The sequence below is a fragment of the Salvelinus fontinalis genome, chromosome 36 (assembly GCF_029448725.1).
Source record: "Salvelinus fontinalis isolate EN_2023a chromosome 36, ASM2944872v1, whole genome shotgun sequence".
Lineage (NCBI taxonomy): Eukaryota > Metazoa > Chordata > Actinopteri > Salmoniformes > Salmonidae > Salvelinus > Salvelinus fontinalis.
In genome coordinates this window covers 27,623,346-27,639,458 of record NC_074700.1, presented here as the reverse complement: position 1 = coordinate 27,639,458, position 16,113 = coordinate 27,623,346, and the positions used below count along the sequence as shown (strand labels likewise).

At 44.7% G+C, this 16,113-nt stretch overlaps 1 protein-coding gene across 3 annotated transcripts in view; it reads left to right on the top strand.

Moving 5' to 3' along the window:
• Positions 1-16,113, top strand: part of LOC129835548 (low affinity immunoglobulin gamma Fc region receptor II-like) — a 67,000-nt gene that overhangs the window by 22,869 nt on the left and 28,018 nt on the right. Inside the window, exons 3-4 of one of the 3 annotated variants that reach the window (XM_055901230.1) lie at positions 13,659-13,919; positions 14,140-14,382. In XM_055901230.1, the coding sequence (XP_055757205.1) occupies positions 13,659-13,919; positions 14,140-14,382 (504 nt within the window). Of the gene's footprint in view, positions 1-13,658; positions 13,920-14,133; positions 14,383-16,113 lie in introns of all 3 variants that reach the window. The other 2 variants (XM_055901229.1, XM_055901231.1) reach the window with 2 other exon arrangements.

Sequence of the window (16,113 nt, the reverse complement as noted above, 5' to 3'; positions counted from 1 at the left end):
ATCTAGCCGCTAGAGAGCACCCTTACATGCCAATCTATGAATTATGTCTCCATAATCTAGCATGGGGTAGAATGGTCATCTGAATCAGGGTTAGTTTGGCAGCTGGGGTGAAAGAGGAGCGATTACGATAGAGGAAACCAAGTCTAGATTTAACCCTGCAGCTTTGATATGTGCTGAGAGAAGGACAGTGTGCCGTTTAGCCATACTCCCAAGTACTTGTATGAGGTGACTTCCTCAAGCTCTAAACCCTCAGAGGTAGTGATCACACCGGTGGGGAGAGGGGCATTCGTCTTGCCAAACCACATGACCTTTGTTTTGGAGGTGTTCAGAACAAGGTTAAGGGCAGGGGAAGCTTGTTGGATACTAAGAAAGTTATAGATGTTGTAGAGCATTTAACACAAAATCCGGGGAGGGGCTGAGTAGAAGACTGTATCATCTGCAACCATGTGCTCCTTGTCAGTAACAACCACATCTTCAACATTAATTAAAACCTCTTGACGCTAGGGGTCATATTATTATAATTTCTTTTTTTTTTAAAGAATGTTCCCAAGGTAAACGGACTATTTCTCAGGTCCAGATCGTAGAATATGCATATAATTTACAGATCGGGATAGAAAACACTCCAAAGTTGTCTGTGAGTATAACAAAACTGATTCTGCAGGCGAAAACCTGAGAATATATAACCCGGAAGTGATATATATATTTTTTTAATTCTGTGTTTCCTGGCCAGTCTTTCTTCCATTTAAAGGGGCATCAACCAGATTCATTTTCCAATGGCTTCCTCAGGCTGAGACCAGGCTTTAGACATAGTTTCAGGCTTTTATTTTGAAAAATGAACGAGATTCTTCAAAAGTAGTCAGGTGTCCTCTGAATAGTGCCTGCGCGCCAGAGGTGAGCTCCCCATTTTCTTTTTCTCTCTTATTGAATAGGTTATGGTCCGGTTGAAATATGATCGATTATGTTTGTTAAAAACAACCTGAGGATTGATTATAAAAAACATTTGACATGTTTCTACGACCATTACGGATACTTTTTGGAATTTGTTGAACGGAACAAGGCTTTGGTTTTCTCAACATAACGCGCAACCCAAATGGCGTTTTTTGTTATAAAAGTAATATTTATCGAACAAAAAGAACATTTATTGTGTAACTGGGAGTCTCGTGAGTGCAAACATCCGAAGATTATCTAAGGTAAGCGATTCATTTGATTGCTTTTCTGACTTTCGTGACCATGCTAATTTGGGGCTAGCTGTTGTAGCATTGATTGCTACACTCACAAAAGCTTGGATTTCTTTCGCTGTAAAGTATTTTTTCAAAATCTGACACAATAGGTGGATTAACAACAAGCTAAGCTGTGTTTTGGTATATTTCACTTGTGATTGCATGATTATAAATATTTTTTGTAATATTTTTGCATTTGGCGCCCTGCAATTCTAGCGGTTGTTTAGGAAAGTGATCCCGTAAAAGGGATCCGTAGCTGTGATGAGGAGGGTTTATTCTCCAGGTCTTTAAATGTTTTCCAGAATTTCTTGGACCCATAGTGAGAGAACTGCTTCTTAAAGTAACTAACTTTAAAATGTTATTTGTTAACAATATCACAACATTTTACAAAAAATAGAAGATCCAAGCATCTTCGACAGAGGGGATCTAGCTGATTCTATACCATTTTACAGAGGCCAGGTCATGAAGGAAGGCTTGCTCATTAAAGTTTTTTAGTAGGCGTCTGACATATCAGGACAGGTCGTTTCACTGAGCAGCCATTATGAACACAGTCTGTAACACAGTGATCACTAAGGTTATTACAGAAAACACCCGACTGATACCTATCAGGATTATTTGTGAGGATAACATCCCCACAGTAACTGTACTTACATACCCCAACCCGAAGCCATGGAAGCCATGGATTACAGGCAACATCCGCACTGAACTAAAGGGTAGAGCTGCCGCTTTCATGGAGCGGGACTATAACGCTGGACGCTTATAAGAAATCCCGCTCTGCCCTCCGACGAACCATCAAACAGGCAAAGCATCAATACAGGACTAAGATCGAATTGTACTACACCGGCTCCGACGCTCGTCGGATGTGGCATGGTTTGCAAACTATTACAGATTACAAAGGGAAGCACAGCTGCCCAGTGACACGAGCCTACCAGACGATGTAAATTACTTCTATGCTCGCTTCGAGGCAAGTAACGCTGAAGCATGCATGAGTGCATCAGCTGTTCCGGCTCTCCGTAGCAGATGTCAGTAGGAGCTTTAAACAGGTCAACATACACAAGGCTGCAGGGCCAGACAGATTACCAGGACATGTACTCCGAGCATGTGCTGACCAACTGGCAAGTGTCTTCACTGACATTTTCAAACTGTCCCTGACTGAGTCAAATCAAATCAAATCAAATCAAATTTTATTAGTCACATACACATGGTTAGCAGATGTTAATGCGAGTGTAGCGAAATGCTTGTGCTTCTAGTTCTGACAATGCAGTAATAACCAACAAGTAATCTAACCTAACAATTCCACAACTACTACCTTATACACACACAAGTGTAAAGGGATAAAGAATATGTACATAAAGATATATGAATGAGTGGTGGTACAGAACGGCATAGGCAAGATGCAGTAGATGGTATAGAGTACGGTATATACATATGAGATGAGTACTGTAGGGTATGTAAACATAAAGTGGCATAGTTTAAACTGGCTAGTGGTACATGTATTACATAAAGATGGCAAGATGCAGTAGATGATATAGAGTACAGTATATACATATGAGATGGGTAATGTAGGGTATGTAAACATTATATTAAGTGGCATTGTTTAAAGTGGCTAGTGGTACATTTTTACATAATTTCCATCAATTCCCATTTTTAAAGTGGCTGGAGTTGAGTCAGTATGTTGGCAGCGGCCGCTAAATGTTAGTGGTGGCTGTTTAACAGTCTGATGGCCTTGAGATAGAAGCTGTTTTTCAGTCTCTCGGTCCCTGCTTTGATGCACCTGTACTGACCTCGCCTTCTGGATGATAGCGGGGTGTACAGGCAGTGGCTTGGGTGGTTGTTGTCCTTGATGATCTTTATGGCCTTCCTGTGACATCGGATGGTGTAGGTGTCCTGGAGGGCAGGTAGTTTGCCCCCGGTGATGCGTTCTGCAGACCTCACTACCCTCTGGAGAGCCTTACGGTTGTGGGCGGAGCAGTTGCCGTACCAGGCGGTGATACAGCCCGACAGGATGCTCTCGATTGTGCATCTGTAGAAGTTTGTGAGTGCTTTTGGTGACAAGCCGAATTTCTTCAGCCTCCTGAGGTTGAAGAGGCGCTGCTGCGCCTTCTTCACAACGCTGTCTGTGTGGGTGGACCAATTCAGTTTGTCCGTGATGTGTACACTGAGGAACTTAAAACTTTCCACCTTCTCCACTACTGACCCGTCGATGTGGATGGGGGGTGCTCCCTCTGCTGTTTCCTGAAGTCCACAATCATCTCCTTTGTTTTGTTGACGTTGAGTGTGAGGTTATTTTCCTGACACCACACTCCGAGGGCCCTCACCTCCTCCCTGTAGGCCGTCTCGTCGTTGTTGGTAATCAAGCCTACCACTGTAGTGTCATCCGCAAACTTGATGATTGAGTTGGAGGCGTGCATGGCCACGCAGTCGTGGGTGAACAGGGAGTACAGGAGAGGGCTCAGAACGCACCCTTGTGGGGCCCCAGTGTTGAGGATCAGCGGGGTGGAGATGTTGTTACCTACCCTCACCACCTGGGGGCGGCCCGTCAGGAAGTCCAGGACCCAGTTGCACAGGGCGGGGTCGAGACCCAGGGTCTCGAGCTTGATGACGAGTTTGGAGGGTACTATGGTGTTAAATGCTGAGCTGTAATCGATGAACAGCATTCTCACATGGGTATTCCTCTTGTCCAGATGGGTTAGGGCAGTGTGCAGTGTGGTTGCGATTGCGTCGTCTGTGGCCCTATTGGGTCGGTAAGCAAATTGGAGTGGGTCTAGGGTGTCCGGTAGGGTGGAGGTGATATGGTCCTTGACTAGTCTCTCAAAGCACTTCATGATGACGGAAGTGAGTGCTACGGGGCGGTAGTCGTTTAGCTCAGTTACCTTAGCTTTCTTGGGAACAGGAACAATGGTGGCCCTCTTGAAGCATGTGGGAACAGCAGACTGGGATAAGGATTGATTGAATATGTCCGTAAACACACCAGCCAGCTGGTCTGCGCATGCTCTGAGGACGCGGCTGGGAATGCCGTCTGGGCCTGCAGCCTTGCGAGGGTTAACACGTTTTAATGTTTCACTCACCTCGGCTGCAGTGAAGGAGAGCCCGCAGGTTTTGGTAGCGGGCCGTGTCAGTGGCACTGTATTGTCCTCAAAGCGGGCAAAAAAGTTGTTTAGCCTGTCTGGGAGCAAGACATCCTGGTCCGCGACGGGGCTGGTTTTCTTTTTGTAATCCGTGATTGACTTTAGACCCTGCCACATACCTCTTGTGTCTGAGCTGTTGAATTGCGACTCGATTTTGTCTCTGTACTGGGACTTAGCCTGTTTGATTGCCTTGCGGAGAGAATAGCTACACTGTTTGTATTCGGTCATGCTTCCGGTCACCTTGCCCTGGTTAAAAGCAGTGGTTCGCGCTTTCAGTTTCACGCGAATGCTGCCGTCAATCCACGGTTTCTGGTTTGGGAATGTTTTAATCGTTGCTGTGGGTACGACATCGTCAATGCACTTCCTAATGAACTCGCTCACCGAATCAGCATATTTGTCAATATTGTTGTTGGACGCAATGCGGAACATATTCCAATCCGCGTGATCGAAGCAGTCTTGAAGCGTGGAATCAGATTGGTCGGACCAGCGTTGAACAGACCTGAGCGCGGGAGCTTGTTGTTTTAGTTTCTGTTTGTAGGCTGGAATCAACAAAATGGAGTCGTGGTCAGCTTTTCCGAAAGGAGGGCGGGGGAGGGCCTTATATGCGTCGCGGAAATTAGTATAACAATGATCTAGGGTTTTTCCAGCCCTGGTAGCACAATCGATATGCTGATAGAATTTAGGGAGTTTTGTTTTTAGATTAGCCTTGTTAAAATCCCCAGCTACGATGAATGCAGCCTCAGGGTGTGTGGTTTCCAGTTTACAAAGAGTCAGATAAAGTTCGTTCAGGGCCATCGATGTGTCTGCTTGGGGGGGAATATATACGGCTGTGATTATGATCGAAGAGAATTCCCTTGGTAGATAATGTGGTCGACATTTGATTGTGAGGAGTTCAAGATCAGGTGAACAGAATGACTTGAGTTCCTGTGTGTTGTTATGATGATCACACCACGTCTCATTAATCATAAGGCATACCCCCCCGCCCCTCTTCTTACCAGAAAGATGTTTGTTTCTGTCGGCGCGATGCATGAAGAAACCAGCTGGCTGCACCGACTCCGTTAGCGTCTCTTGAGTTAGCCATGTTTCCGTGAAGCAGAGCACGTTGCAATCCCTGATGTCTCTCTGGAATGTTACCCGTGCTCGGATTTCGTCAACCTTATTGTCAAGAGACTGGACATTGGCGAGTAGTATGCTAGGGAGTGGAGCGCGATGTGCCCGTCTCCGAAGCCTGACCAGGAGACCGCCTCGTTTGCCCCTTTTACGGCGTCGCATAGGGTCGCCGGCTGGGATCAGATCCATTGTATTGGGTGGAAGGCAAAACACTGGATCCGTTTCGGGAAAGTCATATTCCTGGTAGGAACGATGATGAGTTGACGTTAATCGTATATTCAGTAGTTCCTCCCGACTGTATGTAATGAAACCTAAGATTACCTGGGGTACCGATGTAAGAAATAACACATAAAAAAACAAAATACTGCATATTTTCCAAGGAACGCGAAGCGAGGCGGCCATCTCGGTTCGGCGCCGGAAAAGTCTGTAATACCTACATGTTTCAAGCAGACCACCATAGTCCCTGTGCCCAAGAACACTTAGGTAACCTGCCTAAATTACTACCGACCCATAGCATTCACCTCTGTAGCCATGAAGTGCTTTGAAAAGCTGGTCATGGCTCACATCAACACCATTATCCCAAAAACCTTAAACCCACTCCAATTTGCATAGCGCCCCAACAGATCCACAGATGTTGCAATCTCCATTGAACTCCACACTCCCCTTTCCCACCTGGACAAAAGGAACACCTATGTGAGAATACTATTCATTGACTACAGCTCAGCGTTCGACACCATAGTGCCCTCAAAGCTCATCAATAAGCTAAGGACCCTGGGACTAAACACCTCCCTCTGCAACTGGATCCTGGACTTCTGGACAGGCCTCCCCCAGGTGGTAACGGTATGTAACAACACATCTGTCAAGCTGATTCTCAAAACGAGGGTCCCTCAGGGGTGAGTGCTCAGTCCCCTCCTGTACTCCCTCTTCACTCAATGACTGCATTGCCAGTCACAACTCCAATACCATCATTAAGTTTGCCGATGACACAACAGTGGTAGGCCTGATCACCGACAATGATGAGACAGCCTATAGGGAGGAGGTCAAAGACCTGGCCATGTGGTGCCAGGACAACAACCTCTTCCTCAACGTGATCAATACAAAGGACATGATTGTGGACTACAGGAAAAGGATGACCGAGCACGCCTCCATTCTCATCGATGGGGCTGTAGTGGAGCAGGTTGAAAACTTCAAGTTCCTTGGTGTTTACATATCCAACAAACTATCATGGTCCAAACACACCAAGAGCGCACGACAAAGCCCATTCCCCCTCAGGAGACTGAAAATATTTGGCGTGGGTCCCCAGGTCCTAAAACAAGGTATACGGCTGCACCTTCGACAGCGTCCTGACTGGTTGCATCACTGCCCGGTATGGCAACTGCTCGGCCTCCGACCGCAAGGCACTACAGATGGTAGTGCTTAAGGCCCAGTACATCACTGGGGCCAAGCTTCCTGCCATCCAGGACCTCTATACCAGGCAGTGTCAGAGGAAGGTCCTAAAAATTGTCAAAGACTCCAGCCACCATAGTGATAGATTGTTCTCTCTGTGGTACCGGAGCGCCAAGTCTAGGTCCAAAGGCTTCTTAGCAGCTTCTACCCCCAAGCCATAAGATTCCTGAACAACTAATCAAATGGCCACCTGGACTATTTACATTGCCCCCCCCCCCCCTTTACGTTGCTGCTACTCTCTGTTTATTATTTATGCATAGTCACTTTAACTCTACCTACAGTTGAAGTCGGTAGTTTACATACACTTAGGTTGGAGTCATTAAAACTCGTTTTTCAACCACTCCACAAATTTCTTGTTAACAAACTATAGTTTTGGCAAGTTGGTTAGGACATCTACTTTGTGCATGACACAAGTCATGTTTCCAACAATTGTTTACAGACAGATTATTTCAATTATAATTCACCGTGTCACAATTCCAGTGGGTCAGACATTTACATACATTAAGTTGACTTTGCCTTTAAACAGCTTGGAAAATTCCAGAAAATGATGGCATGGCTTTAGAAGCTTCTGATAGGCTAATTGACATCATTTGAGTCAATTGGGGTGTACCTGTGGATGTATTTCAAGGCCTACCTTCAAACTCTGTGCCTCTTTGCTTGACATAATGGGAAAATCAAAGAAATCAGAAATCAGCCAAATCAGCCAAAAATGGTAGACCTCCACAAGTCTGGGTCATCCTTGGCAGCAATTTCCAAACGCCTGAAGGTACCACGTTCATCTGCACAAACAACAGTACGCAAGTATAAATACCGTGGGACCACACAGCCGTCATACCGCTCAAGAAGGACACGCGTTCTGTCTCCTAGAGAGGAACATACTTTGGAGCGAAAAGTGCAAATCAATCCCAGAACAACAGCAAAGGACCTTGTGAAGATGCTGGAGGAAACAGGTACAAAAGTATCTATATCCACAGTAAAACGAGTCCTATATCAACATAACCTGAAAGGCTGCTCAGCAAGGAAGAAGCCACTGCTCCAAAACCACAAAACAAAGCCAGACTACTGTTTGCAACTGCACATGGGGACAAAGTCCGTACTTTTTGGAGAAATGTCCTCTGGTCTGATGAAACAAAAATAGAACCGTTTGGCCCTGTACTTTTCCAGGTGATTTGGTGCGCACGACCTGGAACATCCTTTCTTTGTTTTCGTCCGTTATTGTTTATCCCATCTTAAATACATTTTTTATCGACTATTTACGTTAAAAAATACCTTAAGTTGTATTACAAAAGTTGTTTGAAATATTTAGACAAAGATTAGAGGTAACTTATGAGATATTTTGTAGTCATGTAGCGTGAGTTGGAACCGGTGTTTTTCTGGATCAAACGCGCCAAATAAATGGACATTTTGGATATATAACGACAGAATTAATCGAACAAAAGGACCATTTGTGATGTTTATGGGACATATTGGAGTGCCAACAGAAGAAGCTCGTCAAAGGTAAGGCATGAATTATATCTTTATTTCTGAATTTTGTGTCGCGGCTGGCAGGTTGAATTATGATTGTCTGTCTTTGTTTGATGGGGTGCTGTCCTCAGAAAGTAGCACGTTTTGCATTCGCCGTAAAGCATTTTTGAAATCGGACACTGCGGGTGGATTAACAACAAGTGTACCTTTAATTTGGTATATTGAATGTGTGATTTCATGAAAGTTTCATATTTATAGTAATTTAATTTGTATTTGGCGCTCTGCCATTTCACCGGATGTTGTCAAATCGATCCCGCTAAAGGGATTTGATCCATAAGAAGTTTTAAGGAGAGTCAAGGTATTGGAGTGTAAACTTCTGACCCACTGGGAATGTGATGAAAGAAATAAGAGCTGAAATAAATAATTCTCTCAACTATTATTCTGACATTTCACATTCTTAAAATAAAGTGGTGATCCTAACTGACATAAAACAGGTAATTTTTACTAGGATTAAATGTAAGGAATTGTGAAAATTTGAGTTTAAATGTGTTTGGTTAAGGTGTATGTAAACTTCCGACTTCAGCTGTACATGTACATTCTACCTCGATTACCTCATCTAACCTTTGCCCCGCACATTGACTCTGTACCGGTACCCCCTGGATATAGCTTCGCTTATAAAGATACAGGACGAGACCAAAATGAGAGGTAGGTGGTTCGTATCAATGATATTTATTAATAGAAAAGGTGCAGGCAAGTGGCAGATCGAGGCAGAAGTTCGTAAACCAGGTCAGAGTCAGATTGGTACAGGATTGTGGTCAGTGCAGGCAGAATGGTAAGGCAGGCGGGCTCCAGGTCAGGTCAGGCAGAAAAAGTCAGAACCGGGAGGACTAGAAAACGGGAGTACGGAAAAACACGCTAGTATGCTTGACAAGACAAACAGAAACCACCAGCAACACTGGATTAATGGAACAAATGGGAGACACCTGGTGGGTGTCTCACCAGACAGGTGAAACATTTCAGGGTGTGACAGTGGTACTGTTATTTTATTTTAATTATTTTATGCTCTTATTCCAGCTCTCTGGTCTACACCTGTTGTATTGGCGCATGTGACAAGTACAATAAGCATATCCCAGTTTAGGTCACCTAACAGTATGAACTCTGAAGATAGATGAGGGATGTCCAGGGCACAGCTGGGGGCTGAGGGAGGTCAACAAGCAGCAATGGTGAGAGACTTGTTTCTGGAAAGGTAGAAGTTCGAATTGTTTGGACACAGACCTGGATAGCATGGCAGAACTCTGCAGGCTATCTCTGCAGTAGACTTGTGTCGTTGTGTCGTTTGAAAACTTGATGATTGAGTTGGAGGCGTGCATGGCCACGCAGTCCTGGGTGAACAGGGAGTACAGGAGGGGGCTTTAGCCCTTGTGGAGTGTTGAGGATCAGCGAAGTGGAGATGTTGTTTCCTACCTTTCACCACCTGGGGACGGCCCATCAGAAAGTCCAGGACCCAATTCCAAAAGATAGGGTTGAGACCCAGGGCCTCAAGCTTAGTGATGAGCTTGGAGGGTACTATGGTGTTGAATGCTGAGCTGTAGTCAGTGAACAGCATACTTACATATGTATTCCTCTTGCCCAGATGGGATAGGGCATTGTGCAGTGTGATAGCGATTGCATTGTCAGTGGACCTATTGGGGCAGTAAGCTACTTGGAGTGGGTCTAGGGTGTCAGATAGGGTGATATGATCCTTGACTCGTCTCTCAAAGCACTTCATGATGACAGAAGTGAGTGCAATGGGACGATAGTCATTTAGCTCAGTTACCTTAGCTTTCTTGGGAACAGGAACAATGGTGGCCATCTTGAAGCATGTTGGGACAACAGACTGGGATAGGGAGAGATTGAATATGTCCATAAACACTCCAGCCAGCTGGTCTGCGCATACTCTGAGCAAGTGGCAAGGGATGCCGTCTGAGCCAGTAGCCTTGCAAGGGTTAACACGTTTAAATGTCTTACTCACGTCGGCCACGGAAAAGGAGAGGGGGGCCCGCAGTCCTTGGTAGCGGGCCATGTAGGTGGCACTGTATTATCCTCAAAGCGGGCAAAGAATGTGTTTAGTTTGTCTGGAAGCAAGACTTTGGTGTCCGTGATGTGGTTGCTTTTTGTTTCGTAAATTGTCTGCCTGAGCCGTTGAATTGCGACTCCACTTTGTCCCCTATTTAAACAGGTCGTGTTCCCAGATGGATTAACAGGCCATGTACTCAGAGCATGCGAACCAACTGGCAAGTGTCTTCACTGAAATGTTCAAACTCTCACTGACCGAGTCTGTAATACCTACATGTATCAAGCAGACCACTAAAGTCCCAAGAAAGTGAAGGTAATTTGCCTGAAATAGCTACCTTCCCGGAGCACTCACGTCAGTAGCCATGAAGTGCTTTGAAAGGCTGGTCATGGCTTACATCAACTCCATCATCCCGGAAACCCTAGAACAACTCCAATTCACATACCGCCCCAACAGTTCCACAGATGACGCAATCCCAATCGCACGCTACACTGCCCTTTCCTACAAAAGGAACTCCTACAGTGGCAAGAAAAAGTATGTGCACCCTTTGGAATGACCTGGATTTCTGCATAAATTGATCAAACAATTTGCATAGTCACTTTAACTCTACCTACAGTTGAAGTCGTAAGTTTACATACACTTAGGTTGGAGTCATTGAAACTCGTTTTTCAACCACAATTTGATCTTAATCTAAACTAATAACACACAAACAAGTATACATTTTCATGTCTTTATTGAACACAGTGTAAACATTCACAGTGCAGGTTGGAAAAAGTATGTGAACCCTTAGATTAAATAACTGGTTGAACATCTTTTGGCAGCAATAACCTCAACCAAATGTTTTCTGTAGTTGTGGATCAGACCTGCACAACAGACAGGAGGAATTTTGGACCATTCCTCTTTACAAACTGTTTCACTTCAACAATATTCTTGGGATGTCTGGTGTGACCACAGCATCTCACAGCATCTCAATCGGATTGAGGTCACTGACTGGGCCACTCCAGAAGGCATATTTTCTTCTGTTGAAGCCGTTCTGTTGTTGGTTTACTTCTGTGTTTTGGGTCGTTGTCCTTTTGCGTCACCCAACTTCTGTTGAGCTTCAATTGGCGGATAGATAGCCTTACATTTTCCTGCAAAAATGTCTTGATAAACTTGGGAATTAATTTTTCCGTTGATCATAGCAAGCTGTCCAGGCCCTGAGGCAGAAATGCAGCCCCAAACTACACTGCTCAAAAAAATAAAGGGAACACTTAAACAACACAATGTAACTCCAAGTCAATCACACTTCTGTGAAATCAAACTGTCCACTTAGGAAGCAACACTGATTGACAATAAATTCCACATGCTGTTGTGCAAATGGAATAGACAAAAGGTGGAAATTATAGGCAATTAGCAAGACGCCCCCAAAAAAGGAGTGATTCTGCAGGTGGTGACCACAGACAACTTCTCAGTTCCTATGCTTCCTGGCTGATGTTTTGGTCACTTTTGAATGCTGGCGGTGCTCTCACTCTAGTGGTAGCATGAGATGGAGTCTAGAACCCACACAAGTGGTTCAGGTAGTGCAGCTCATCCAGGATGGCACATCAATGCGAGCTGTGGCAAAAAGGTTTGCTGTGTCTGTCAGCGTAGTGTCCAGAGCATGGAGGCGCTACCAGGAGACAGGCCAGTACATCAGGAGACGTGGAGGAGGCCGTAGGAGGGCAACAACCCAGCAGCAGGACCGCTACCTCCGCCTTTGTGCAAGGAGGTGCACTGCCAGAGCCCTGCAAAATGACCTCCAGCAGGCCACAAATGTGCATGTGTCTGCTCAAACGGTCAGAAACAGACTCCATGAGGGTGGTATGAGGGCCCGACGTCCACAGGTGGGGGTTGTGCTTACAGCCCAGCACCGTGCAGGACGTTTGGCATGTGCCAGAGAACACCAAGATTGGCAAATTCGCCACTGGCGCCCTGTGCTCTTCACAGATGAAAGCAGGTTCACACTGAGCACATGTGACAGACGTGACAGAGTCTGGAAACGCCGTGGAGAATGTTCTGCTGCCTGCAACATCCTCCAGCATGACCGGTTTGGCGGTGGGTCAGTCATGGTGTGGGGTGGCATTTCTTTGTGGGGCCGCACAGCCCTCCATGTGCTCGCCAGAGGTAGCCTGACTGCCATTAGGTACCGAGATGAGATCCTCAGACCCCTTGTGAGACCATATGCTGACGCATTCTGCACTGTACTCTTGCAGAAAGGCCACTCCTAGGGAGAGTAGCAACAGTACTGAACTTTCTCCAATTATAGACATTTTGTCTTACCGTGGACTGATGAACATCAAGGCTTTTAGAGATACTTTTGTAACCCTATACAGATGTATGCAAGTCAGCAATTGGTAATCTTGGGTCTTCAGAGATCTCCTTTTGTTCAAGATATGGTTCACATCAGGCAATGCTTCTTGTGAATAGCAAACTCAAATGTTGTGAGTGTTTTTTAAAGGGCAGGGCAACTCTAACCAACATCTCCAATCTTGTCTCATTGATTGGATTCCAGGTTAGATGACTTCTGACTACACTTAGCTTTTGGAGAAGTCATTAGCCTAGGGGTTCACATACTTTTTCCAACATACATTATGAATGTTTAAATGATGTATTCAATATAGAAAATAAAAATACAATAATTTGTGTGTTATTAGTTTAAGCAGACTGTGTTTGTCTGTTGTTGTGACTTAGATGAAGGTCAGATCAAATGTTATGACTATTTTATGCAGAAATCCAGGTAATTCCAAATGGTTCACATAAGTTTTCTTGCCAATGTATGTGAGAACTCTGTTCATTGACTACAGCTCAGCATTCAACAACATAGTGCCCACAAAGCTCATTACTAAGCTAAGGACGCCGGAATTAAACGCTTCCCTCTGCAACTGGATCCTGGACTTCCTGACACACCGCCCCATGTGGTAAGAGTAGGCAACAACACATCTGCCATGCGGCGAATAGTTTTCCTTCATGGGTTTGGTGGACATGTTTTTTGGACCATACAGAACATATTTTTATATTTTGGCTCCAAAAGTGAGTTACAGATGCACAAATATTATACACCGAAGCATTTCATATCATACCCCCAGGACATGCTAACCTCTCGCCATGACAATAACAGGGGAGGTTAGCATTTTATATCATACCTCTCTCTCTCTGTCTCTCTCTCTCTCGCTGTCTCTCTCTCGCTGTCTCTCTCTCGCTGTCTCTCTCTCTCTCCAGCCTCTCTGAGTGTCAGTCCTGACAGATCTCAGTTCTTTGAATTTGAGTCTGTCTCTCTGAGCTGTGAGGTTCAGGGGACCTCTGCTGGATGGAGAGTGGTGAGGAACACAACGAGAGAAAACCTTTCAGAGTGTAATACTGACTGGGGAAAACAACAAGGGTCTTCATGCATCATGTCACTAGTACCATCATCCAGTGGAGCGTACTGGTGTGAGTCTGGGTCTGGAGAACACAGCAATGCTGTCAACATCACAGTACATGGTATGTCCACAACACCATCTACTAACATTATAGTGTTTAGTGGTTCATCTGGTTTCAGATAGCTGATGTTATTTTTATATATGATGTTTATATATTATATACAGCTGGAGCTGTGATCCTGGAGAGACCTGTTTATATATGATGTTTATATATTATATACAGCTGGAGCTGTGATCCTGGAGAGACCTGTTTATATATGATGTTTATATATTAGAAACAGATGGAGCTGTGATCCTGGAGAGTCCTGCCCTTCCTGTGACTGAGGGAGATTCTGTGACTCTGCGCTGCAGATATCAGGGAACTCCCTCTAACCTCACAGCTGATTTCTACAAAGATGGATCCCTCATCAGGACTGAGACTACAGGAGAGATGACCATCCCTGCAGTATCCAAGTCAGATGAAGGACTTTACAAGTGTACCAACTCTGAAGGAGAATCCCCAGAGAGCTGGATGACTGTGACAGGTGAGGAGAGAATGAAGGTAGTCCGTTACATGTAAGAAATAACGGTAACGGAAATCCCTTTTGTTCCCAGCAAAAATATTGTAATCAAATTGCAGATACTTCTGAAAAACTAGATGATTACTACGAGTATTACTTTCAAATTCAGAAAGAATGTTTGTTGATTTAAAAAAAATATTTCTCTGTTTTCTCAATGACATTCAAATCAGCTTTGAAAAAAGGCACAGACTCACCTGAGTGAATCTGACCTCAAGTCAGAGACCACTAGGATGTCAGAGACCACTAGGATGTCAGAGACCACTAGGATGTCAGAGACCACTAGGATGTCAGAGACCACTAGGATGTCAGAGACCACTAGGATGTCAGAGACCACTAGGATGTCAGAGACCACTAGGATGTCAGAGACCACTATGATGTCAGAGACCACTATGATGTCAGAGACCACTAGGATGTCAGAGACCACTAGGATGTCAGAGACCACTAGGATGTCAGAGACCATTATGATGTCAGAGACCACTATGATGACACACCAAATGTGTTTGATGGATTGTGGGAAAAGAGCAGGAATAGGCTTTTGTAGGCTACAGTCCAAGCTATGTCTTCCAATGGTGCGACTGCTGTCGGCATCCAAGATTATCCAATTTGAATAAACACTTGGAGGTAAGGATGACAGCAGTGGTGTAGTCTACGGCGATACGGATATCACTTACTATTGATATCTACATAGCGCATTGATGTGAATCACATTTAGATATTTGCGCCTTACGGATTGTGGATGTTGTGGATCACAAATCTAAATGTGTATTTGAACCCAATAATGGTTGAATTCAAGAAGTTTAAATCATTGTTTAAACTTTGTATCATGGATGTCATCTATACATCTATGGATGTATCCAGGACCATCCCTCAGCTTTTTACCAAAACAGAGGCGGGTCGAGCCATTTGGTCATTGTTCCATCTGTGGATTTGCCCTTTAAACAGCTGCATATTATCAAGATATCAGTGTCACCAACTAGAAGGTCAACAATAGGCCTATAGTAATGCAGAATATGGCATTCATTTATCACATCTAAATAGCCCTTTTCAGTAGTGATACTGACTGATAGACTTTAGTTTTTAATGTAAAGATATAATTTAATCGTATTATTATATGTAGTAGAAAGCGATGGGTTAGAACAGTGGTTCCCAAACTTTTTACAGTCCCGTACCCCTTCTAACATCCAACCTCCAGCTGTACCCCTTCAAACATCCAAACTCCAGCTGTACCCCTTCTAACATCCAAACTCCAGCTGTACCCCTTCTAACATCCAAACTCCAGCTGTACCCCTTCTAACATCCAAACTCCAGCTGTACCCCTTCTAACATCCAAACTCCAGCTGTACCCCTTCTAACATCCAACCACCAGCTGTACCTCTTCTAACATCCAACCACCAGCTGTACCCCTTCTAACATCCAACCACCAGCTGTACCCCTTCAAACATCAAACCTCCAGCTGTACCCCTTCTAACATCCATCCTCCAGCTGTACCCCTTCTAACATCCAAACTCCAGCTGTACCCCTTCTAACATCCAAACTCCAGCTGTACCCCCTCTAGCACCAGGGTCAGCACACTCTGAAATGTTGTTTTCTGCCATCATTGTAAGCCTTCCACACACACGCTATACGACATTTATTAAAAATAAGAATGAGTTTGTAACAACCCGGCTCGTGGGAAGTGACAAAGAGCTCTTACAG